General features: G+C 42.6%; 2 protein-coding genes across 6 annotated transcripts in view; one reads left to right on the forward strand and one right to left on the reverse strand.

The window, feature by feature from the left end:
• The window catches only part of CARKD (carbohydrate kinase domain containing), a 24,182-nt gene extending 3,418 nt beyond the window's left edge, over window positions 1-20,764 (forward strand). For 4 of the 5 annotated variants that reach the window (XM_015411118.1, XM_015411121.1, XM_015411119.1 and 1 more), the window contains exons 2-10: window positions 9,380-9,530; window positions 11,475-11,520; window positions 12,509-12,597; window positions 13,180-13,288; window positions 15,570-15,620; window positions 15,703-15,807; window positions 16,038-16,158; window positions 18,170-18,290; window positions 18,861-20,764. In XM_015411118.1, the coding sequence (XP_015266604.1) occupies window positions 9,380-9,530; window positions 11,475-11,520; window positions 12,509-12,597; window positions 13,180-13,288; window positions 15,570-15,620; window positions 15,703-15,807; window positions 16,038-16,158; window positions 18,170-18,290; window positions 18,861-19,011 (944 nt within the window). In that variant the 3' untranslated portion in view covers window positions 19,012-20,764. Of the gene's footprint in view, window positions 1-11; window positions 931-3,431; window positions 3,807-9,379; window positions 9,531-11,474; window positions 11,521-12,508; window positions 12,598-13,179; window positions 13,289-15,569; window positions 15,621-15,702; window positions 15,808-16,037; window positions 16,159-18,169; window positions 18,291-18,860 lie in introns of those variants that run through there. The other variant, XM_015411117.1, reaches the window with a different exon arrangement.
• A 153-nt stretch (window positions 20,765-20,917) lies between these two features.
• The window catches only part of CARS2 (cysteinyl-tRNA synthetase 2, mitochondrial (putative)), a 37,686-nt gene continuing 31,755 nt past the window's right edge, over window positions 20,918-26,848 (reverse strand). Inside the window, 5 exon segments of the mRNA XM_015411116.1 lie at window positions 20,918-22,034; window positions 22,617-23,027; window positions 23,746-24,003; window positions 24,599-24,697; window positions 26,576-26,699. Of these exon segments, the coding sequence (XP_015266602.1) occupies window positions 22,965-23,027; window positions 23,746-24,003; window positions 24,599-24,697; window positions 26,576-26,699 (544 nt within the window). The 3' untranslated portion in view covers window positions 20,918-22,034; window positions 22,617-22,964.

Genomic DNA, 26,848 nt, shown 5'->3' on the forward strand with positions numbered 1-26,848 from the left:
GCCTCCTCCTCCTCACAACAAGGGACCCAGCAGCAGCAGCGAGGGGAGGGACTGAGGGGACGGGAGCGGGGCTGGCGGGCGTTAATCTCCTCCGCCTCGCTCGCTCGCTCGCTCGCTCCCCGCCTCCCTCCCGTCCCTCCATTGAGCCTCCCGCCCACCGCCGCCGCCGTCCTCCTCGCCGCGTCCCTTCCCCAGGCGGGCGCGGCCATTGCGGTCCCGCCGCCGCCTCCTCCGCCGCCACGGGCGGGTGGGGGGCGGGCGGGAGGATGATCACCAACACGCGGGGCTTCCTGTGGTCGGACCTGGAGACGCGGGCGCTGCTGGAGATCTGGGGGGAGGCGGACGTGCAGAGCGCGCTGGACGGCAACTTTCGCAACAGCCATGTGTACCGGGACGTGGCCTGCCGCCTGGCCGAGCTGGGCTTCGAGCGCACGCCGGAGCAGTGCCGCATCCGCATCAAGGGCCTCAAGCGGCAGTACTACCAGGCCCGCGAGGGGCTCAAGAAGAACGGGCACGCCCGCAAGATCTGCAAGTACTACGACGAGATGGACCGGATCCTCAGCTGCAGGCAAGGCGGAGGGGGGGCCGGGGGAGGAGGCGGCGGCCTCGGCGTGGACGGACACGGCGCGGCCGAGCGGCCTCTCACCCCCGTGGCGGTAGCAGATGGCTGCCACCAGCCCGCCGCCCTCGCCGCGCCCCCTTCTGCCGGGCCCGGCGTCCCGCCGCGCAACAGCCGGGAGGCGGACCCGGAGGAGCCCGACGAAGAGGACGACGAAGAGGAAGAGGAGGAGTACGGCGGCGGCGGCGGCGAGCTCGGGTCCCCCCGGCGAAACAACTTCCACCACAACTCCGGGGAATGCTCCTCTTACGCCGAGCACGCCATCAAAGTGGAGTGCCCCCCCTTCGCCATCCCGCTGCCGCCCGCTGAGGGTGAGTGAAAAAAAAAATGGGAAAGGGGGGGGGTTAAACTCTTTTTCCTCCTAGTTCCCCAGAACAGGCACACCGACCGCTTGATTTGCACACCTTTGCACCTGTATAAAATCCAATACCACACTTCAGCTTCGAAACACACACACACATGTTGTAAGCATCATTTTGTCTTAAGAGGCTCCTGAAAGGGGGCCACCCCCGATCTTGGCTGTACTGCAAAAGCCTTATTCTCTCCCCCCTCACCCATCTAGACAGAGGATGGGAATCTCTTCCTATGTTTTTAATTGCACACAATACAGATATTCGCATCCCTGTTAAAGAGGTTTTGCTGTTTCTTTAGGTTAGGCAGCGTTCCCTGTAATACTGCCAAACATGTTTTGACTATGCCCTTCATTCTGACATCCATTCCCTCCGCTGCAGTTTATAGTTGCTCCAGAAATATGCCAGTTACATATTAATTGGTAGCACATTTAACCCCTGGCTTTTGTGTGGTTGTCCCGATAGCACACTTCATACCAATCCAGAGTTCTGCAGAAGTTACTCTCTCACTTATTCTAGGTCTGCAGTTGGGGGAAATCTTTGCACGCATTCATGTGAATCTCTCGTGTGTACATACATAAACATTGGTGTACACATTCATGAGGTGTAGAAATGCTTGCTTAAGGGGGTGTCTTGTGTAAATGATCCATGCATTATATCTACACATTTGATGTATTGCAACTTGAAGAACTCCCTGATCTTCTAAAGTAGCAGGATTATTGCTCTAGCAAGTCCTTGCCCCACTGCACATTTGCAAACATCCTTAATTAATTAGCATATTTATATTCACCTTTCTCCCCCATGGGGATTCAAAGCAGCTCACAATATTGTTTCCTTGTTCTCTTTATCCTCACAACAGCCCTGTGAGGTAGGCTAGGCTGGGTGTGACTGGTCTGAGGTCACCCAGCGTGTTTCATGGAAGAGTGGGGATTCATACTTGGGTCTTCTAGGGTGTAGTCTGGCAATCTAACCATTATACCAAACTCTCTTGCCAGTCTTTTCTCTTAAGGAGAGTATGTTTCCTGTCTTACTTATCCTGGTTTAAGACGAAATTGTTAGCTGCACACATTACAATGTTTCTTTGTTTGCATTTTTAAACATGCAGCAGGCATATAGGAAAATAATAGAAATCCCTTCAGGTAAAAACAAAACCCTTCAGCTCTTGATGTTTATAAATCTGCAGGCCTTTTCCACAGATACTCTTTAATTTCTCATACACAAATAGATAGTAGAGGAAGCATCTTAAACATATAAATGCATGTGTGTGCATCTCATTTTTAGAAAAAGATTCTTGGAGAGCAAAATGAGACTATACCGTTTGCACATTGTTTCCTGATTTTTAGTTGGCTTTTATTTAAATCTGACCCGTACACACATGTATATGCATTTTGTATACATCTGGAACTGAAAGTTCCTTCTTCAGCCCATTGACTTTGCACTTAAAATGCGTATTTTTACACATAAATAACTTCAAAGAGGAAATGTTTACAGTTGGATCCCTTTGTAATGCAGATCTGGAAGCAGGGGATTAGTGGTAATTGCTTGCAATACACAAATAAAATGGAGCTGTTAAAATATTTTAACAGATCAAATGAATGTATGATCTTTTCTTTTTCCAAGCATGCTACCTAAAAAATCCTCATGATTATTAGAAATTTTTGAATCCTTGGATTTGCCTTTTTCTAGTTTTTACCACAATTGTTCACTATAACTATAAATGCCTGGTTGTAGTGGTTAGAATGTCATACTAGGATCAAGGAGGGTAAAAGGTAAAGGTTTCCCTTGCTCAAAAGCCAGTAGAATCCAACTCTAGGGTTGCAGTGCTCATCTCCGTTTCCAAGCCGAAGAGCCAGCGCTGTCCAAAGACATTTCCGTGGTCATGTGGCCGGCATGACTAGACGCCGAGGCGCACAGAACACTGTTACCTTCCCACCGAAGTGGTATCTATTTGTCTACTTGCAATTTCTTGCTTTCGAACTGCTAGGTTGGCAGGAGCACACTCCATCATGCAGCACTTGGGTCTCAAACTGCTGAACTACCGATTTTCCGGTCTGCAGTTCAGCATCTTAACCACTTGAGCCACCGCAGCCCCTAGGATCAAGGAAACCCAGCTTCAAATCCCCACTCTGCCAAAGAAGCTTGCTTAGGGGCCTTGGACCAGTCACACACCCTCAGCCTAACCAACCTCACAAAGGGTTCCCCCCTTGGGGAGACAAGCAGGATGCGAAATGAGGAACTGAATATGCTACTTGTGAAAATATCACTGTTTGTCAAGGCTCAAATTAACAAGCGTGTATACATGATTAAATATTTGTAAGTAGTGGATAGTTAATCAAAATGTGACTAGAGGGACCCTGTGGATGGTTTGACAAAGAAAGGTAGAATAGAAATGCCATAAGTAAACAAAACTGTTTTAACATCTTTTTAAAAACATGAAAATGTAGTATTTACTTTTCTTTTAGGTTTTAAACAAATGAATGCTCATACCAATGCATCGCCCCTGTTGTCTCAGACTAAAAGATCAAAAAAACGCCATGCAAACTTAACCGTGGACAAAATGATGGAAAAGTTTCTGCAACAAAGCGTGGAGACCGAAGAGAAATTCTACAGATATGAAGAGCAGCGGCTTAAAATTGAAGACAAGCGGCGAGAAGCTGAGCATGCTAGAGAGCTCCAGATGTTACAGATGTTGGGACAGATGTTAGCAGGAATTTCTTCTACAGTGTCTCAAAGGTCACAGTGTATATCAAGCAATCCTTCTCAGAGATCAAATCACCGGTCATACGGAGATAATTTTAACTATAATTCTATGACAGCAGCACTATCTCCACCCATAGGTACTTCATTCTCTTGCATAAATGATACCTGGACCTGGTAGCTAGTGTTTTTGTTCATGTTGATGATGAATTCTTTTTTTAAAAAACTGAATGGTTGGTGAGTGATGTGTTCTGAGGTGTCTTAAAATAATCAAAACATCTTGTTGTATTAGGTTAAACTCGAATGATAAAAGTCTGTGACAGTGACATAGTGTGCGTATCTCTGTCATTGTGGCAGTATAGATCAGTATTTATTTACATCATAGTGATTGTGGCAACATAAAAGCGAATTCTGATCACCTGGGAATTAATTCATATCACTTGATATTTCGTGTTTTATAAGTGTGTTGGAATTAGTAATTGACAGTGTTCCGCTTGAACTACGTTAGAAGTATAATATATGAGTAATTTGTAATTGATGCTAGTTTGTGAGGAGGTGGTTAGTTTAGGAGCAATACATACACACTCCCCCCCCCACCTTTCTGGAAATTAGGTGCCCTTTTTGTAAAATCAGTCAAGGTTGTACATATTTAGCTTTTAGGCTGACTGTGATCTCCAACATGCTGCAGATTTGATCCTCACAAACCTTACTTTGGCAAGTTTGTTGCTCTCCCGCATTAGGTGAGAAAAAAATTGTCTTAGGCCCTTGGGGAATTCTTCAGTCCTCTCGATTTTTTAGGTAAAGGTAAAGGTTCCCTTGCTCGAAAGCCAGTCGAATCCGACTCTAGGGTTGCGGTCCTCATCTCCGTTTCAAAGCCAAAGAGCCAGCGCTGTCCAAAGACGTTTCCGTGGTCATGTGGCCGGCATGACTAAACACCAAGGCGCACAGAACGCTGTTACCTTCCCACCGAAGTGGTACCTATTTATCTACTTGCAATTTCTTGCTTTCGAACTGCTAGGTTGGCAGGAGCTGGAACTAGAGACAGGAGCTCACCCTGTCTTGCGGCACCCGGGTCTTGAACTGCTGAACTACTGACCTTCCACAGCCTGCAGTTCAGCGTCTTAACCACTTGAGCCACTGCAGCTCCATTTTTTAGGCCTTCATTAATTTGCATCACTATGGCTGCGGTCACACGTAACAGAAGCCACACAAGTGAGACGGAAGACAGCCGGAGTTTCCGGGCGCGATCTCACCAGCACATCTGGGAAGCGTAGCACTCCCGTGGCTCAACCGAGGCTTCCAGCCGAAACTGCGTGGCAAAAAACTAGTACCTTGGAGGTACTAGTTTCCGGAAACTGCGGGGCAAGGGCGGGCGTCTGATCGCGTTTCCGGTGGCATCCGGCGCCCGCCCATGTCCCCTTGCAAATAAGGTGTTTTTTTTTTGTCCAAGTCTCTGTGGATGCGCATGCGCACCCAACGGAGCATGCACATTTGTCATGTACACAAAAATAAAAAACAATTTGCCGCGGCGCGCGCTTCTTTGTTGAGCGCCGGCTTGTCCTGTGATCGGCACCTCTCCCTTGCCATGGAACCTCCATGGAACCTCCACGGTACCTCCACAGGAGGTCTGATCACGTAACTGCGCAGTAGTTTGCCCCAGAGCAAACAGCCACGCTTCTCCTCTGCAGTTTCCTGCCCGTGTGACCGGGGCCAAAGAAATCTTCCTTTTCTGAAGGCTTGTGATTGCAGCCTCAGAAGTGACATCCCTGCTCTCTTAAACAGCATTCTAATACTAACCCTAACCCTGAGGCTGCCTTCAAGTAACAGTATGTGTCCTACCATACAAGTATAGTAGTGAGAGATAATTTCAGTAATGCAAATGACTTCTTATCCTCAAGGAACTCTTTCGACATCAAGTCCATCTGTTTCAAGACTCCCATTATGTTGCCAAGATCTCTGAAATGTGTACTAAGGGACTCTCTGAAGTTGTGCTGGGTGCTTGTAAGTTCCATGGGCCCAGCCGTCACCCCTTGTGACCTGTATGTGGTGTTTATTCCTGTCCAGTTTTGCAGTGCAGGATTAGTGATAGTAGACAAAGATTTGTTTTTTGTTGTTGTTTGCTTGCTTGCTTTGTTTTGTCCTTTTGAAATTCTGAGAGTCTGTGTAACGTAACTTGGAAACTGGAAGGGATCTTTGGGTATAAGCCCCTTCTATTTCCATGAGGACTGTACTAGTATTTGTGAAGGTTTTGGGCAACCAAGGCAAACCGTTTTTGTCTGTGGTTGCAACCTCTGGACCCAATGGCAGAAGGTCCTTGAGGACACTGCATTCCCTTTGCTCCAGCAGCCCTTTGTTATCCCCAAACAGGCAAGCTGATGCTGGGGGTCAGGGGAGTTTCATGGGCAAAATGGCACTGGGGAGAAGACTGCAGAAATTTGGGGGGAATTTCCCCTACTTCCCTCTTGTGCCAGGAGACTCCAGGACATCAGGTTTGGGGGCGGAGGAATCACAAAAGGGACTGTTGGGTAAATGAGAAGACAGGAACATTTCTGCATTTGTTTGTGCTTATTAATCTGAGGTAGATGTCAGCCTTTGGTTCTGTGCTCACTATTACTGCAAAAGAGGGAAAGAAAACCCACATCCCTTACCATTGTCTAATTGCCCTTTGTGCATATGACAGAGTGATTAAGGGTGTTAATGGGTCAAAAATCTATATTAAGCAATCTTGTCTGTGTGCCCTTCATTCTGTGTTTGTGCCCTTAATTAAATTCTGGGTTCACTGGAGTTTGCTTTTAAGCCTTCAGTCGCTTGGTGTTAGTCTGATTTCATAATCACTTATACTGAGAACTGTTAACACTTGTTAGTAATTTATTCAAGTATCTGAGACTCTGCTGTAGCTATAAAGCCTGATATTTTAGGGGAAATTGTAAGGAAAACAATAATTAGTTGGAAAATATCTGTATGGCTGAGCACAGTGATTTATCCACTAAAGGAGAAAGGAGCAGCACTCTGCTGCTTCCTTTTTGGTTTTTTGTCTAGGCTCCTCACTTAAACTACAGATGCTTGTGTCTGAAGCCTTTTGATCTTCCCTATCCCATTTGTTTACGAATCTGCATTGTTTTCGAGGTGTGGAATAAAATAGATGTGATGATACAGTATATAGTGACCAGCATAAAACTGAGAGCCCTAATCAGAGTCCTGTCCATTTTAGGCCCCAGTCACACGGCAAAGTTGCCACGGGAGAGGCACGGGAGTCCCACAGATTTTCCGGGCACGATCTCACCCCAACATCTGGAAAGCGCAGTGCTCCCGTGGCTCCCCGCTGAAGGTGCGGAGTTCAAAACTAGTACCTACAAGGTACTAGTTTCCTGAAACCGCGGGCCAAGGGCGGGCGTCTGATCATGTTTCCGGTGGACTTACATGGCATCCGGCGCCCGCCGCTGTTTGTCTCCGCAGGTTGCGCAGCAGCGCCCAACAGCACATGCGCACAAAGAGCAATTGCCAGTGCGATCGCACGGCGTGGCTTCTGTGCCGCGCTGCAGGATACCCATCTGATCGGCATTTCCGTCAACCATGGGACCTTGAGACCGGGACATGTACTCGGGCAGCCACGGGTTAGTTTCCTCTGAGGCATTTAGCCACGCCTCCCCCTGCAGTATCCGGCCCCTGTGCCTTAGTTGATATTCTGTTTTGAAAATGAGGATGTTTTTAATTCCCATAATTGTGGAGAAGAATCAGAACATACACTGTTGACATTGGTAGAGCCTGAAGGAGTCCCAAAAAGATTTCACCACCCATCATGACTTCCTGGCCCTTGTTCACTCTGTTTGTCTGCCCTGAGAACTAGTATTCTTTTTTTTTTTGGCTTTTTAACAGAAGTAAAGTAAGTGCAACTAGATTAAGTCATGCTCTGAGGTTTCTGTAACTGTATTCTGGCTCTGTCCTAAGTAGGTTGTGTATGTAATCTCAGTGGCAGAGAAACAGCCTTATTGCAGGAAGGCTTCTAATTCAAGTGATGAGTTAGAATTATTGACCTGTAAGGATCTATCTCAGTATATATTAGTCTGCTACTGGAGTGATTGTACTGAGGATGAGGTAAAAGAGTTTTTGTTGATAATGCAATTATTAGGCTGCCTTGTTGAATATAGACTTTTAGAGAGGTTTTTTCCCCTCTGGGAAATGAGTGTTACTTGTAAAATGTATTTGATAGTGACAACTAAGCACTGCTTGGTTTTTTAAAAGTAGGTAGCCTGAACTTCAAGAGAGACACGAATGGAGAACAACAGTTTGGTAGATATAATGTACTATGAATTTTCAGTTGGAACTACGATATCTAAAGTTCGCCAGCGGAGACTTTTTTTTTTTAAAGATGCGGAAATATGGAATGGGAACACTATTTTACAATAAGACATGTCAATAGTTTAATAAATTAATGTGTCCCAGCAACATTAATCTTTTTTTTCTGATTTGCAGTTTTGAGATTTAAGTGATTAAGGCCCAGTCTGTGCTTCTTGCCAGCGCACGTTTCTCCTGCGCAGTGCTTTGTTCCCCGTTGAGGGAGTTGGTTGCATCCTGGTGTAAAAGTTGCCTTGCATCCAATGGAGAGAGGGGTAATTACGGTTTGGAGTTAATCACAAGATGGCTTTTAGACTAGGGATAGGGCACCACCGTCCTCCCTCATTTGTTTCCCTCTTTTCTCCACACTGTTGCCTTTTCTGCAGTGCCAGATGAGAAGATTGGGGGGGGGGCAGGGAACAGAGAATCAGTGTGGCTGTTCCAATACCTCTGCTAATGTGGGGAGTGGAATCTAATCCAGGTGCAAAAGTCCTAGAGCGTGCTACTATTTAACACATTCCTGTTCAGCTCTCCTCTGTACTACATGGGACATTTTCAAATTGCACTGGGGGGTGGGTGGGGGGGGATTGAAGTACTATGTCAGGCCTTCCATCCCTAAAGGACTGTCATGCAGACTCCTTAATCCTGGGCTGATGTTTGTCAGATACCACCGCTGGCAGGGACTACCAAAAGCATTAGCATGATTTATATAATCCACGTGTTGTGCATCCGTCAGTAAGTGTCGGGGTATTCCTGAGGAAATTGTACCTCTATGCAGTGTTCCCTCTAAGCTGTGGAGTCTTGTGAGCAAAAATTCTGCTTTTTGAGCTACTAGCATCAAAGCAGTGAGCAAGCAATTTGGCTATTACATAAATTAGTTTGCTTTTGAGCCATTCTTCCTGAGCTAAGACAAAAATGTATGAGCCAGAGGCTAAAAAACTATGAGCTAGGTCACACGAACTCAGCTTAGAGGGAACACTGCCTCTATGTGCTTTTTCCTAGTATATTTCCAGTGCTTCCAGAAGTGTGTGGCCACTGTAGGAGAGTGGAAAGTTGATGCCTGGATATGCAGGCCCAGCACACTGTTTGCAAAGCTACACAAATGCTTTCGCCTCTGTCTGCTTGGTTGGTGATTTCTATTGATTAAGGCCTAACCAGACCTGCAAAGATTATTAGTAGCGAGTGAGATTGCTTGCAGTGCTTAAAATTAGGAATGTGCCCGTCACGCAGGATTTTAAAGGTATGGCTAAAAATTGTTAATACTTAAGTCTCTTGGCAGTATGTCAGAATTCATGTTAAGATTTAACACAGTCTTCACGCTGAATATTACGAAACATTCACTTTTGTAATTTAATCATACTTTTTTTTTCTTTTCCAGTTATAGAGAGATCATTTTCAGTACACAAAGCGCATTCGATAAAGGATATGGAGAATATATTTCAGTTGGTGAGAAATGTTATTCCTCCTTTAACTGCCAAAAAACATAAAGGCCAAGATGGACGAATAGGGATTGTTGGAGGATGCCAAGAGTAAGTTGAAGGGAATTGTACATCACCCTTGCAAATAAATCTTCAAATCTTACTTAAGTTACCGATGGCACCATAATAATTTAAAAGGGGAAAAGATGTCTTCCATTTTTACAAAGCTTCTTTCCTTGCCTGGAAGACCCTACTCTCTACAGGTGACCAGCTGAGTGGACTTTGACAAGCCACACATACATGTTTCTGTTTAAAGGCCTGAGGCACATGCATTGCTAGCATCGTGTGATTCAATACCTAGGCAGGCATGATAGGCCATACTCCTCTGCATTAATTTGCGATTCAGCTTCCCAGTTGATCGATTATGAATAAGTTCAGAGCTTTTTAGATTTTAAGACCAAATTTGTCGAATACGACGTGTGAGTCCTAGGAGAAGATTAAGTTGCACTGTCTTTAGAATTCTAGTAGAATATTCTTCTACTTCAGTGGTAAAGGTTATTCAGGAGAATGTTGCTCTTCCTGTTGCTTCAGGGGAAAGACCATGCAGAAGACTTGTAGCTTGTCCAGTGGAAGGACCCCCCCCCTTCCTTTCAGTCCTACTTGCTTCAGAGCAAACTAATGGGACTTGTAGGGTTCCAGTTCCATCAATCCTTTTGTCTTGCTAATTTGTCTGAACTTTAGTAGGGAAGCGCCTGCTACATGTGTATGGTGCTGAGGAGAGTTCTTACCACAGAAAGGAGCAGAAGGAACTTCCAGCCGTGGTTCCCAGACAGGGAAGTATAAGCACCTCAGCCCAGATAGTATCCTCCTCCTTGTCAGACAGTTAAAAGGGAGGATGCTTGGAATCCTAACTCATCGCACAAGCACAGACTGTCCTTTGTCAGTTTGCACAAATTTTTTATTTTCCATCAAAGCATGAGGGCAGGGAAGAGGAGGGAATCATACAAGATCCTTCAACGTTTACTGATGGGGCAACAAACAGTTGTTTTTGCTTTGATATCTGAAACAAACTGGAGCTTTAAAGGTCTTCCTAGCAGAACTCCAGAATCTTGAGAATGTAAGCTTTATTCTATTTTGAAAAGGGAAGTTGAGACCCTCAAAAATTATATTTAAAACACTTCAGTGTTTTATAATAAAAGTTGCCAGGATCCTCACTGCCCAACTTATTTCCCAGTGTACACCTGAATAGCATCAGGGCATTGGAATTGAAATCTGGAGGTCTGAATCTCTTATCCTCCTTCCTGTCCAAAGTTTAATTGTTGTTTTTAATGTTTTTGTATGTATTTTAGCTCCAGGTTTATGATGTTTTAGGGTTTTTCTTTTGATTGGTTTGAGTTATTTTAAAATGTGACTTTTATTAGGTATGGCTTAATTTGTTAGCCACCTTGGTGGCCCTTGTGAGAGCATAAGGGTAGGATAGCAACTTTGTAAAATATCCTGTGCCCCTTATATTGGGATAATTAATATTGCATAATACTGAGAGAGAGCTTGTTTTTGTATGTGTTTTGTTATTGTTACTTCGTTAATCTAAACGCTTGGCCAGATTGAAATAGCATATTTTAATTGAACAGCCTGATACAGTGTCTCAGAGAGGTCACAGTCAAGTTCTCCATCAGTAGATTAAATGCAGTCATGCAGTCATGTTCGCCATAAGATTATCTGCAGTTATGATCACCCTTTCATACAACCAAACGATTTCTCTCTTCTTCTCATGAATAAATTCTTGCCCTGTGAATGAAATATCTATCAAAATAAGGAGGCGCAAGAAATAACAGTATATCGCTTGGCAACTATCACAGCAACTGATAATATTATCTTAACCTTTTCTGGTAGATTTGACACAGTTACGACAGGATCAGTTTTAACATCCAGACTTTAAAGTAGGTGTGTAATTAACAGGAGGAAAACATAGATTGTTTTATCTTCATCCTGGTTTATCTGCTGAGTTGATAACAGAGTAGATATGCTTCTTAAACTAAGCCTTTTCATTTGCAGGTACACAGGGGCACCGTATTTTGCTGCAATTTCAGCTCTCAAAGTGGTATGTGGTTTTCTGTCTTTGCATGAGGTGTCTGTTCAAAGAGTTGGAGCCTACCTAAGCCCACCGAAAATAGCATTAGGCATTGGATCGTGAGCATTAGGCATACAGCAGTCTAATATTAAGTACGTTTAAAACACATTGAAATGAATTGGACTTGAATATTCTGATAGAAGCTGACTGTACCTTGTTTAGATGGCTTATTGCCATTTTTGATAATAAATTATAAATTGCTTATACCCTATACAATATTCAGTTTTTGAAAATGATTATTTTACCCTGGTTTTAACTCATGAAAGCTCATATTGAAACAATTGTTAGTCTTTAAGGTGCCAGTGGAGTTTTGTTTTGTTTTTCTGCAACAGACTTAATGTGGTTACCCCTTTGCGGATTGCATGTTAAATTGACTTTTGGAGTACAGAAATTTTCATGAGCTAAGCGTTAAAAACTTAAAAGAAAATTATAAAAGAGATAATAATATTATGATTTTTGGTATACATTTTAAATATTTTGCTCAGAATTGCTCAGAGCATATGCGATGATGCTTCAGACATACTTATGTTTTGAGCTTGCCAGGCATTACAACAGCATTTACCCTTAGAATAATGTACTTTTGTGTTCTTGGCACTGAACACTCAGTGAGGAGTACACTATTCCAGTTGACGTTGGGTATGATAGCATCATTCAAGATGAACTTCTGAAGTTACTTGCTGTTTTGAGAGGGCTGGTGAGAACACTGCCTAAGATCATATTTATATTCTAACCCTATGAACATTTGTTCTAGTGAAGTCATTAGACTTCCAAGAAAGTATATTTGGGATTGGGTACCACCAGTATGGAAAGTAGACCCAAGAAACAGTTTTGTTCTGTCAGGTGGCAGCATAAGGCTAGAAGGCCAGAAACTGCTTTCTTATTTGCCTGTTCTGTTTTAAATGAGTAATTAGTTCTTGATGGTTTAGTGCTAGTACTAATGGGATGTTAATGCTCTTAGGGTGCAGACCTGTCCCACGTCTTTTGTACCAAAGATGCAGCTACTGTAATAAAGTCTTACAGCCCAGAGCTAATTGTTCATCCAGTTCTGTAAGTAACTTTTTCTGTTTTACTCTCTCCTTTAAACATTCTTCCATGAGCAACGTGTAATCATATTTTTGGAACTGCCAGTATATTGAGATAATGAGGCAGATCAAATTGAGTTGAGTACTTGATTCTCAGATGGAGAGGGGAACATTTCCATCTAGTGTCTTTTTGGAGGGAGGGTCAAAATACAGTCTCTCTCTAGACCCTGGTGGATGGGCACAGTGCACCTGGCATTTTAAGTGTTTGCTGTGATGATTCTGCCATGCTTACCATAATGTCATTCTGCGTTAGTTGTAGTGGCGAAGTGGTGCAACTGAGTGTGTTACAGTCCATATCATGGGAAACATGATCAACCATGTTTTCTTGGGACGGAAGCAGACAACAAATTTGCTTCGTCATGTATAGATAGCACTGACTTAATTTGGTGCCAATATAAGAGAAAATAGTATCGGTTGTTTGGTTTTTTTGTAGTACAGATGCTGTGGGGTGGGTGGCATTTACTGTGGCTCACTGGAAAAAATGAAGGTTCTTGCAAATGAAAGACTCAGAAAATCTGCCACTTTGTGTTCCTTTTTATTTCCTCAGTGACAGCCCTGATGCCGTTCATGAAGTAGAGAAGTGGTTACCACGACTACACTCTGTTGTCATAGGGCCTGGATTAGGGAGGGATGACATACTACTTGACAATGCCAAGGTAATGATCGTGAATGTACTGCCCTTGCTGTTTTTGTGAAGCTAAATTTCTGTTTGTTTGGGGTTTTTTTAATTAACATTTTTTTCAGAAGTTACAATCAACAAAATACATTTTCAACGTTAAACAAACGAAATACAACATATTATTTTTCCAATACAAATCAAAAGTAAACCATTTTTTTATACTGTGGATTATCAGGAATAATATCGTTATTCAACGTAAAACTTATAACAGGATACCAAACAGCTACAACTTTTTTGTGATATTTATCAGGTGATGCATTAGACATTTTAAACAACATTTTATGCATGATGAAGTAAATTTCTGTTGTAAGATCATCACTGGTAACTATTATTGACCGTTTTTTTAAAATGGAAATCAAGGGGAGTAAGAGACCAGTAAAACTATCAGGTACAGTTGTTAAAATTGGCCTGTGTGTGAAACTTCCATTGATGACAAGTTTACGTAAACTTCCTTAGAGGAGATAATTTAAGGCTTTTTTGTAAGTTTTCCCAAATTCAGAGAAAGGGCTTTTTTGAATTCAGTGCAAAACCAAGGCTTTAATTTTATTTCTCACTTTAGTCATGCTGACCAGAAAGAAAAAGAGATCCCACCATTGGATGGATGTGTAGCATGCTTTAAGAATCCTTTTTCCAGTACAACATAAAACATAATTTTGTGATTTGACTGACATTTATAGTGTGCTGTATCACCAGAGCTCTGAATGGAGAGTAGATTTTAAGATTGTTCAATAGGAAATTACTAATAAAGATCTGTCCTGAACAACCCCCATTTGCATTTAATGGAATACTCCAAATCTAACTTCTACAAATATTTAAACAATGGGAGATGGGTGATCAACCCAGCTTATAGGGAGCCCCCTACAACAGTGAAAAGAAGCAGAAGCTTTGCTTGTACATTGGCATGCGGGCAGGTCTATAGATATAGTGGAATAAAAGGTCCCAACCTTACATATGTGTTAATGAGGGCTGCACTTTCTGAGAATGAAAGGTAAAGAAACTTTGGGGTTGTAGTGAATAGCTCAATGAAAATGTCAACCCATTGTTCTGCAGCAGTGAAAAAGGCATCCTTGGAGATTATTAAGAAAGGGACTGAAAACAAAACCATCAATATTACAATGCCCCTGAACAGTGCAGCCTTATTTGGAATACTGTGTGCAGTTGTCTCAGTATCTCAGAAAAGGTACTGAAGCACTGGAAAAAGTACATAAGAAGGCAACCAAGATGTGTAAGGAGTTGAAGCACCTTTCCTATAAGCGAAGGCTGAAGAGTCTGGGGGACTTCTCAGTTTTTAGAAAAGAGACAACTGGGGGGGCATGATAGTGGTTTTTAAAATTATGCAGAGGTAGAGAGAGTGGAAACAGATAATTTTTCTTCCTCTTCCAAAACACTAGAAGCGTCCAATAAAACTTATGGGCAATAGATTCAGGATGGACAAAAAGAAATACTTTTTTAGAGAGCCAACTGAAGTTTCCAAATTGACTTTAAAAATAGACCTGTGTGGAGTGCACAAGGAACCATAACATAGATCCACATAGCCAGGTCAGCCAAGTTAATGTTAGGGGGCCGTCTTCCAGGCTAAATGAAGCTGGAAGAATGCATTTTTATTTAATTTTTTGCAGATGGCCTGCTTGTAGTTTTGAGCAGGACTAGCCTGCATTATAAAATATCTTACCTGTACTTTAACCAAAGGAATCCGCATTGCAAAAGAATAGCACTGATTTGTACTAGCCTGTCTATTTGTAAACATACAGCATTCTCCAGTCATCAGAAGAGGGACAATTGCAGCAAGCTAGCTGTAAATGCAATTTAAATTTCTTCCTACTACTAGTTCTCTGGGCATTTGAACTGGAAGACAAGAGAGGTTCAGCCTCTTCAGCCACCGTCTTTCCAGTGTTCCATGCCTGCTTGTACTAGCTTATTTTCACCCTGCTCTGAATTTATATATCATAGTGTACCATAGTGAATGGTTCTGTGATAACCCTACTGTTCCTGTTATGTTAAAAATGTATGTGTGCAGTTGCCTCAGTCTAGACAAGCTTATAATGAAAAAGGCTAGGGGGATATTTTGTGCAAAACCCCACCACCACCACCCTTGAGAATATATAAACAAATGGCATTTTGAACTGTTAGTTTTCTAGAAGCATCTTTCTTCATATTCCTTATTTGGAAACTGTAACACCTATTCATAATTTTTAAAGGTGAAATTGTTTGTACTTTCACAGGTGAACTAACAGTTCTTAAAATCTTTTTTTTAATAGGGTATTATAGAAAAATCCAAGGTCAAAGGAATCCCTATTGTAATTGATGCTGTAAGTATTCAGCTTTCATTCGCTTGGTTGCATGATCATGTTTTTTCCACTGAATGCTTCTCTCTCTCTCTTTCTCGTGCAGGATGGTTTGTGGCTTATTGCCCAACAGCCTTCTCTCATTCAGGGTTACCCTAGAGCTATTCTTACTCCAAATGCTATGGAGTTTAGCAGGCTGTATGAAGCTGTGGTGAGTTCATATTTTTTAGTGATAGAGTTTCTACAACAGAGATAAAAAAAGAAACTAACAATTAATATTGTCCATGTTCAAGTAAAACACAGTAGTGCATGTAACTTCTGCAATAATGGTTCCATGTATATTTAGAAACAATTTCATGATAAATTTGAGAGAACGGTGGTAAAAGATTTCTTTTTACATCACTGAATTACATCTTTAATTCCACATTTTTTCTGTCTTAGCTTAGAGACCCCGTAGACAGTAATGATCATCATGGGTGTGTGCTAAGACTCAGCCAAGCTTTGGGAAATTTGACAATTGTTCAGAAAGGAGAGCGAGATCTTATTTCAGATGGAGAAAAAGGTAAGACATTGCAGTTTAAAGAAGAGACTCAGCAAATATATTTATGACAGAAGTTTGGTTTCAAAATGGATAGTTGCTATGAAGATATTCAAGATATATTGGAGATTATAAAGAGTAGCATTATTAGAAGCCAGTTTGGTGTAGTGGTTAGGAGTGCGGTCTCTAATCTAGAAGAACCAGGTTTGATTCCCCACTCCTCTACATGCAGCTGCTGGTGTGACCTTGGGTCAGTTACAAGTTTTTTCAGAGCTGTTTTCTCAAGGGCAGTTCTTGAGAGAGCTCTCTTAGCCTCACTTACCTCACAGGGTATCTTGTTGTGGGGAGGGGAAGGGAAAGGGATTGTAAGCCGCTCTGAGACTCCTTCGGGTAGTGAAGGGTGGAGTATAAATCCAACCTCCTCTTCTTTTTAAAAATAGGGGAATATTTTCAACTGGTTAGAATTGGTTAGTTGATCAAAATGATTTTAAATGTCTGTTAAAATGACCTTTATTATTCAGCAGGGTAAAATATTTCATGGTGAATTACCACAGAAAAAAAAGGTACTGCAGCTGTTTTAAAATCAAGCATGAATAAAAATCTTTTCAGTTGTAATTTTGAGACTTTAAGAACTTTTGTCTAAGTGATCATATTTTAGATTTGCAGAAATTATGGGGTAATTATGTAAGAAAAATTTCTAAAGGTAACTATTGGCAGTTAGTATGCAGTAGCAAAATAGAGGGTGCTTTCAGAGTTGTGTTTGATATAAACTATTGTCCATGAAGTCTCTTGTCAGGATTGACCAATTAGTCTTTAAGTTACTACAGCAACTTCTCTTTTGAAAAACAATGTTGGGACAAACTTGGCTAGATACAGGAGAGATACAGTTAGACACTTGGAATGGGGAGAGGTGGTAAGCAGGGGTCATTTCGTAGAAAAAGAGGTGCAGGAGCTCATTAGCACATCTTATTGGCATAACTTATTTGCATTTGCCACACCCCCTGACATCACCGGAAGTGTGTCAGAAGGCAACACCCACCGCTCAGGCTCCACTGGACCAGTGTTCCCTCTAAGCTGAGTTAGTGTGAGCTAGCTCACAGTTTTTTGGCCTCTGGCTCACACATTTTTGTCTCAGCTCAGGAAGGACAGCTCCAGAGCCAACTCATTTATGCAGCAGCCAAATCGCTTGCTCACAACTTTAATGTCGGCAGCTCATGAAGTAGAATTTTTGCTCACAAGGCTCCACGGCTTAGAGGGAACATTGCACTGGACTGTTTTGGATTGCTAGCTATTGGGGGGGAGGGGGATGTGCAGATCTGTCCTTGCAGAGGAGGGAGAACTTAAAGGTGCCACTGGACTCTTTTGAATTGCTAGCTATGGGGGGGGGATGTGCAGATTTGCCCTCACAGAGGGAGAGCTTGTACTTGCCCAGTTAAGCATCTGTTTAATGTCAGTTGGCTTACTCCTTAACCCTAGTGATCATGTATAAAGCACAGGAAGTGTTGGAAAACTATAGTAAAAGTTGTACAAGTCTAAGAAGAAAAACCTTGCAGATCAGAGTTCATATTAATAAGGAAAATGGCACATGCCTTACTTAAGGTGTTCTTCTGACACAGCAGTGTAATTTTTTTTCTGTGGGCTTGAAAGGGGTGTAACTTCGCCTAGGATTGCATTGTTTGCTGCCTGCACAGATGAGCCATTAAATTTTCCATAGCCCTTCTCCAGAAGAGTCATGTTATTTTGAGTTACTTTCACCCACACCAAAGAAACAATCTGCTAGAAGTGTTGTACTAAAACAAAAAAGATATGTATTGTCCCAGGTTAGGAAACTGAACACAAACCTATTGGTTGGGAAGTAAACTTTTCACAATGGAAACAAATGAAATAACTGAAACCTTGTTGCTTTAGGTCTCTTATGGCTGACATCTTTTCAAAAGAGAGTGTTGTTGTGTGTCTGCATTTCTTGAGCTTCTCTTCTCTCCCACAAACTATTTTGTTAAAAAGCTCAAGTATATTGAACTATTTTGTCCCCTAGTGCTTGTATGTAGCCATGAAGGAAGCAGCAGAAGGTGTGGTGGGCAAGGGGATCTCCTCTCAGGGTCTCTTGGAGTCCTAACACACTGGGCCTTCCTTGCTGGACCAGAAAAAACAAATGGGTAAGGTGCTTCTCTGTTCTCTCTTAGATATGGCGGTGTCATTAAAGAAACAGGCTGCCAAAAACAACACTTCACTACCGGGGGGGGGGGGGGGGAAAAAAAAAAAAGGTATTTCCCAGTCCAGAGCTGGCAACCCTACAGATTCCATATGGCCATCAGTTGAGATCCTGGGAGATCGGTCATCAGATGGTTTTTAAAGATAAGAGCTGTTCTTGCAAAAGAGCAGTTTCTGTCAAGCGCTCTCTCAGCCCCAGCTACCTCACAGGGTGTCTGTTGTGGGGAGGGGAAGGGAAAGGAGTTTGTAAGCCGCTCTGAGACACCTTTGGGTAGTGAAGGGCGGGCTATAAATCCAATCTCTTCTCTTCTAATAATTGGATAGCCCCAAAAAATGCCAAGTAACATTCCGATCAGTCATCCACAGAAGTCAGAAATTAAGTAATGCGAAGTGAGAGGTAATCATCATACAGTGAATGGCTGGATCATTTAGGGGTTTCAGAACTCCTGCAAAATTGCGTCTGTGTGGGGGTGCATGCACATGTTTTAATTGAGATTCTTGTATTTGTTTTCTAGTCAAAATCCTTTTCTAGTGGCTGCATTTGGAGCATGTTCACTTACAAGGCAGTGCAACAACCAAGCCTTCCAGAAATTTGGACGGTCTATGACAGCCTCTGACATGGTTTTAGAAATTGGAGCAGCCTTTAATAAACTCTTTGAAACCTAAAACCAAAGCAACAGAGGAGGAACACACAGCGTTGGCAGTCATGGAAACTATGCTTGGACATCCGTGCGGAATGAACCCTTTTCAAGTGCTGTTAGCAATATTGGTATACTAAGTAGTTTTTTTATTTTTAAAGATAGGAAAATTGTAGATATTTTTTAAAGAGTTTGGACTACAGGTGGTGTTTTTTTTCAGCTGAATAAGCTGTAGTTACAGAAGTTATAATATAATAAAACAAAACTGAAAGTATTTCCTCCGTTCTATTTCATAGTTATTGAGCAATAATTGTCTGCTAGCAGCAAAAAAAGGCACCTGATACATGATAAAAGGGTATAATCCAGCCAACTGTAAGAAAAATAAGCATTTGATACTGCAATCCTAAAGTTTTACAGCTTTCTAAATCCAGTCCTTCAAGGGATCTGGGAAGTTGCACTTCTGTTTAGGATTGCATTGTCACTCACTGAAATAAATGGGATTTAAAAGACCTTAACTGTGGCTGGAATGTGTCATCATATCTGTCCATCAGCTCAGCTTAGTTTGCGCCGATGCCATCTCTATTTTGTTCTTAGAACTCCCTACCAGGTTTTAATTCTGCAAAGAGATTGTCCTTGCTTTCAGAAATTTGCTGTCTCCGGGCAGGGAATGCATGCCAGTTGCCATCACCAAATCCTTGGCACAGAAGTCTAATTCCCTGTTTTGGGGATGCAGTGGGGAGAGAGAAGGGATGGGCATCAGCAATCTTTTTTTGTCCTTTTAACAGTACAGGAAGCTGTAGAACTTGGCATGCAAAGTAGTATTTATTTAGCTGAAGAATGTATTAAAGCATCATCTACTGTTCAGGGCTTGTTTAGAACATGAAACCAAATCATTTGCACACCATGTAGATAAACTAGGCACACACTGATCAAAAGATTCAGGGTTGTTTTTTTTTTTTTAATGGCTTAGGAAACAATCTACCATGAACAGCGCCTGTGCACAGGAGAGGTTGTTGATGGAATGTGCTTTTCATGCTAGCATAAAGTCTTGTTCTTGGCTTCGATGACACACATGTAGGTTGTTTTTTAAATCACCAGCATAGACTAACTGGAGACTGAAAGGCAAAAGGCTGCCTTAAGTCATGTAACATTACTAAACAGCCCCCTCTCAGAGAACAGGGTTGAGAGTAGGTTGTTCAAAGATTTGCTGTATCAACTTTTCCTTAACATAATGGCTTTGAATATCTTTATATACAAAGACAGCACAAGCATCCAAGGAAGTACAACAGCTGCTCTAGGTGTATTTTTACTAGTTTTAGCTACTAAGGGGTTTAGGTATAAACTTAATTTTGTAGGATCTATGCACTATTTCCACAGAAGAAATTTCACATGGTAGAATACTTTTTTTTTCTTGAATGACTTGCAACTCAATCCTATGCATGTTTACTCAGAAGCGAGCCCCTCTGAATCCAAAGTGGGCGTGCACAGGATTACAAGCTCTTGTCTACAATCTAGCTCTAAACCAGCATTCCCAGCTGCATAGAGGAGACAGTTGTATCCTCTTTTTCGGATCTGCTACAGCTGAGAGTGGTTGGGCTCTGCACCAGTTTCTTTGTGCTTACAACTAATATTTTGGATGCACTGTAACTACTACCTCAGAACACGTTCGTTTTTATAGAAAGCGTTTCCCACTGTTTACTTCCATCAACGTTCAGAGCACCAATTAAAATGTTCCCTCAAAAAAAGGACACGGCATGGTACCGACCAATGCTCCCTCTAAGCCATGGAGTCTTGTGAGCAAAAATTCTACTTTGTGAGCTACTGGCATTAAAGTTGAGCGAGCAATTTGGAGACTGCATAAATTAGTTTGCTCTGGAGCCCATCCTTCCCGAGCAAAGACAAAAATGTGTGAGCCGGAGGCTAAAAAACTGTGAGCCAGCTCACACTAACTCAGCTTAGAGGGAACACTGGTACCGACTAGCAATCATTGGAGGTAGGGGGGGTAGGTTGTCTCACAATAGAACACATCCTTACCTTCCTTTTTCTGGTGGTACAGATCATGGATAGGTACAATGTGCTCTTTCTGAACACAGGAATCACCTTTGTGGCAGGATGTATACCCCAGGGCATGACCCCTTCCCACCACAGGCGTACCCCATTTCCCATGCAGCATGCACAGGCTCCTAAATGGCTGACCTTGTTGCACCACCCTTGCCCCCATCCAGCCTTCCCATGCAGAGACAACCCCCCTCCCTTTGTGTAGTAAGGGGAAACCATATGGCCTGTGTTTTAAATAGTTGAACAAAACTTGTGCCCCATTTGCCAGCACTACAATGCAATGTGAAAATGGCCACTGTCATTCAAAATTGAGCTGACCGTACATAGAGGAGACTTTAGAATTATATCTGCAGGGAAACCATATACGACCTTAAATTTGTCAAACTGGTATCTGAACAGCCAGTAGAGTTGAACCTGCCTGTTTTAATTGTATTACAGAAGTTGCAAATATGTTGCTTATCAGTGTATAAAGGTTTTACGACTGAAACAATCTGAAGATGTAGCAGTTTTAGAGGAAATAAAAATCTGGCAAATGACGCAATTGTCGTGTTTTTGTGTGTAAAGTCAAGGAAATCAGTTCTTCCAAGTTACACGTCACATGCTGAATTTCATCAAAGTCAAAAACAGCCTTACAAAAGGGGGGGGGACAGTGGCAGCTATTTAATGATGTACAGGTTAATGACAGTCTGCAACTTTGTGAGCAAGACTTTCATACAAATAGCATCTGTGTTGAATTTTGTCTCCTCTCACAGTAGAACACATCCAAAACATTCTTGGCTTCACATCTTTATAAGTATCCTGGACTTTCCCAGTCTACCGTTGGCACTTTTCATCTGAACAGCTTGTGCAGTGAATCATGCTGAATGTTTTGGAGTGGGAAGATCGTGTTTCTTCTCCCGCCTTTGCTAGCAAAAGGTGTCCGGATCCTTGGCCGCTGACTCTCCTCCTCTCACCACCTATGCAGTACAGTAGGTCGCTGGACATCCACACAGCCTTTGTAGTTGAAAGGGGGGGAGGGGGAGAAAGATTTTAAACATAGCAGCTGGTGTCTGAATTAATATCAGTCCCCCATGCCCCATTAAAAACCTGACACGTTTTTGACTTCCAGTTAGATCAAGTCCATCAGTATCCTCCCCCCCCCGCCGCCCTGAAATCCTGCTGTTTACGTTCTGGGCTATGGGGTAGGGATCCCTTCAGCTCCCAATGATACTCTGATGAAGAATGAAAGGTGAATTATTTAAATGCTAACAATATTTGCAGATAAGATTTCAAGCTCTCTCTCTCTCTGGTGGTTACAAGTGCTCTCCCTCATTGGTTTGTTGCTTCTTTTAAGCAGTCTTCCAGCTTGTTTGGAACTCCTTTTTGCTGTATGTATGGAATATTTGAGAAGATTATGGAATATCTGTAATGAGACTCATGAACACATATGTCTTCGTGCATAGAAGGCTATAGGATTCATCGTCTTGTTACCAACCTCTGGGGGTTCTGGTCATATTAAAGTAAATCACAGCTCTCTGGAATCTAGATTTTACCAAACTTTCTTTTATGGGGCTAATATGAACATAAGTAACTTACCACTGGCCTCTCTTAACCTGGTGATGATAATTCCCCCAGAGAGGTTTATTTTTCAAGAGATCCCTGATGAAGCAGCTTAGCTCCAACACTGATAGTAATGAGAAGAGGTTTGAAAGATTTCAAAAGCAGGAAGACCCACAACCATGGGCAATGGATCTGTAGTGTGCTCCAAAAAGCACCAGTCTTTTCAGAGAATGGACAAAAGCATACAGTTTTTAAATTTAAAGTGTAGAATGTGAAAAGCACTGAGGCCACCTTGATAGGGAAGTGTACTAATTCAAGGCATAGGTATTTTGAACCGCTTGCTATCCCCACAGTATTTCAATCCAGTTGCACTCCATATTTGCATCAACTCTTCTCCAGTTCTTTAATGGGCTCTCCAAGTTCCCACGTAGAAGTCATACTTCTGTCCTGTGCACACACAAACGAACAACAAATGTTTACACTTTCTTTATGTTCTACAGTTCAGAGTTGGAAGACCTAAACCCATTCTGATACACACGTACTCCGAAGCAATTCCTAGTGAATTCAAGAGGACTCGCTTCTAAGTCAGTGTATGTATGGCTGGAGGGCCAATTCCATGTCTCTAAGACCCAGATCACCTTGGTTTTGGTGCTTCAACTGCTTTCTACATAAGAAAATTAATCAGGTGTCTTTGGAGATGTTTAACATCCACTGTGGTTGCAGTTAATAAAGTTTTAGAAAGCCAGCCTGCACAAGGGGATAATGAAAATTGCCTGCAAGTCTTTTCTTATTCTTTGATGTTATTACATGCGAGGCAAATAACTTGCAGAGGTACTGGTGCTCAATTCAGCACCACCTTCTTTACCTTCCCTAATGTATCTAAAGGGGTACTTAGGAGTATGCAACCTCCTAATGGGACTTCTGAACATCAAAGGGTCTTCAAGTGCTGCAAAAACAGAACTGAGAGCCGGCATGCTTCAATCAAATGTTACAATGCAAGTTCAAACCCACTGTAATCACTTAGGGTGCAAAAGGCAAAAAATCCGCCTTACTTTTCCTTAGCTGGGTGCAGAAAAGGTAAAATTTAAAACCCTTACCCACAACCCACAGAGGTGATTATATTAAAACTACAGCTAGGATTCAAGGTTGGGTAAAGAGTGCGAACCTTTATGTTGATACCATATACAGCTAGGTCTTGGCGCAGGCGGTCACATGCTTGCAGAAGAGGTTCTCTCTCCTGTAACAGCTGGCGCCTTTTCTCCTTCTGCTGCTGTTTTGCTTCTTTGGACAGGATGGTGCCTTCAGCAGGCACGCTTGTCGTTTCAGGTGTAGTAAGAGCAAAATCACGCACTTGGATCCGGAAGCTCACTAGCTCGTCTATCACACTGGAGAGCATGGCTGAATGCCTGCGTTCTAGAGCAACCTATTAAAAATGGAAATCGAGTAGACTATAAAACACACACACATCCATTACAGCATGAGTGCAATGGGGCAGTCTCTTCCCAATGGCAATGGAGGTCCTTCTCAAAGGTAACAAAATTCCTCCAAGGAAAGCAATCCGGCAGAGCAAGTAATGGGGAACCCCTGCTGTAATTATTATATTTCTCTGCATAAGACAAGAGCAGGGAACCCCGAAACAGCTGTTCTAAGCTAGAAGGCAGAACGAAAGAGTCATAGCACAGCCCTAAGCAACCAAGGCAGCACTAAGAAGGACAGGCCACAGTTTGCTGGCAGAGCACATGCTTTGCATGGAGAAGGTCCCAGGTTCAATCCCCAGCAGCTGCATTCAAAATGAATCCCAGGTTTCTGGAGAAGAACTTCAGAGAGCTGTCACCAGTAAGAGGAGGACACCACAGGCCAAGGAACAAGCTTCGTATGCCCAGTTCTCCCTTGGTGACAAAAGGAGACTCGCTCGGGCATAGCTTTTACTCAGTACAAAAGCTAGTTAGCTGCCACAGGGCCACACAATCAGACTTCTGAGTCCCCATTTACAACACATCCTTACAATAATCTCCTACCTGTCTATCATCAAGGCTGATTCCAGTTGTGTTCAGAAATTCCTGTATATAGGAGATGATGGCTCCAAACACCACAGCACTTCTAGGAGACCCAGCTTCCTGATTTCAAACCACAACAAAAAAGACAACATGACTGTAACTGTTCACTACAGTAATCGACAGTTCTGCACTTGGACAAAAGAGGGAAATGAACAGTTCTCCAGTTGCAGAAGGCAGCTCTGCAGGGATCTCACAATCTGAAACCTTTTCTAAACTCTGTTCTTCCACCCAGTGAAAAAATTCCCAATTACGGTCACTGGCTGCAAAGCAACACCAAGACATTTTTAAGGGTACAGAATATACTCAGCGGGGTATAAGGCAGAGATAAAGGAGAAACCAGGAATCTGCTAGTAACAGAAATCAAAAACCAAAGCTCAAAAATGTCTAGGCTTTCACTACATGCAGCTTCTGCCAAATGCATCATTTTAGTTCTCCAGTAATGGAAAGCTACAAAAATGAGCATGTGTACTATGCACGTGAGGATGAGTGCATACCATTAAATATTCTGTGGGTTGTGTTGTTGTTTTTTACAACAGCCCAATTTGATATGAGCTTGTACTATTTTTTTAAATTTATTTATTTATATTTGAAATTATATCCCACCTTATCCAATCAATGGTCCACTGTTGTTGTTTTTTTTGGGGGGGGGGTTTAAAAATTCACGCACTAGTCTAGCTTCTATGGCAGCAAAGAGAAACACAAAAGCATGAAGCACTATGGCAAAACTAGACATTATGTCTGCCACAGGCCAGGCCAGGCCAGAACTCCCTGACCCATTTTATGGACAGACATCATGTTGGGGACCTAACTTCTCCAAGCAATATGGCACCAGATTCAACTCAGGACCTAGCAGGACTACACACACACACACACACACCTGACATTTTCCTGAACAGAAATTATTGTGGTGGGGAAAGCCGACTTCCCCAGTAACATTCCCAAGCCAAATAGGGCCCTGGAGAGCTTGGGAACATTAGTTCCCTAAAATTACATCTGTCTGTAAAATGGGTTGGGAACTCATGTCAGCTATACTGCCTAATTTGGCCCTTAGAAACCAGAGGGGAGGACAAAGATTGCTATTGGCAAGAGAAGAGGACTGCAAGGTATCCGTCCCCCTCTGCATGACAAGTCAGAGGAGGTGAAGAGGGAGGAGGAGGAGAAGAAGGGGAGGGGACTGGATTCATACCCCACCTTCACTACACGAAGGAGTCTCAGGGCAGCTTACAATCCCTTCCCCTCCCCACAACAGACACTCTGTGTCTGCCCTTGAGAGAACAGCTCTGAAAGAACTTATGACTGACCCAAGGTCACCCAGCTGACTTCATGTGGAGGAGTGGGGAATCAAACCGCACTCCTAACCACTATACCAAACTGGCTCTCTATGAAAAAACAGCTGACAGCCTGATACTTTGCATGCCTACTTAGGAGTAAATACACTGTGTTCAGTGGGACTTTCTCCCAAGTAAGCATGCCCAGGATTGCAGTCTAAGAAGCAAACGGCTCGATTTTCTTAATTTTAGAATTCAGCTTTTATTACTGCAGTATTTGGGTGACACTAGGTGAAGAATTTTCCTCATTTTTCATTGTTGGGAAAAAAATTATGATAAAACCCAGCATTTGGAAAAAAGATGGGAAGATAATGAAGAAAATAAAGGAATACAATGGATTGGGAATAAGAGCAAACTCCTGTGGAATAGTGTCAAGAGCGGAGGAAGAGGCACCTTTTCGCAAGAATACAGAACATCAACGGTAAAACTCTCCAACAAAGGAGAGTTTTTTAGCTTTCTAGAAATGCAGTTTGGATAACTATTCAACCATGAAGGGAAGGGGGGAGCCATTTGCTTTCCCCCCCCAGCTGGTTTCTCATAATAAACCAATCTGTCAGTACTGAGCTACAGACAACTGTTGGTTCCTGATCTTTGTATCCTAATGGGTTACCTTAGTGACGGCCTTAAGCTGTCTGTTGCCATGGTGAATGAGGTCCATAATTGCACCAACAGCCCTGGGGGTGTCAAAGTCATCAGCACACGAAGCTTTCACCATTGCTTTAGTGTGGGACAACCTTAGATAAGAAGGAAGCAAATAAAAGTCATTAATATTACAGCTTTACACCAAACAGCTCTCCAAACTGAGTTTTTGATAGAAGCAAGGGTGCATTTCTTAGTGACCTGTGGCATGATCCAGCTAATGTTAAAACACTTTATCACTGCT

Source organism: Gekko japonicus, unplaced genomic scaffold (assembly GCF_001447785.1).
Source record: "Gekko japonicus isolate JY-2015 unplaced genomic scaffold, Gekko_japonicus_V1.1 scaffold731, whole genome shotgun sequence".
NCBI lineage: Eukaryota > Metazoa > Chordata > Lepidosauria > Squamata > Gekkonidae > Gekko > Gekko japonicus.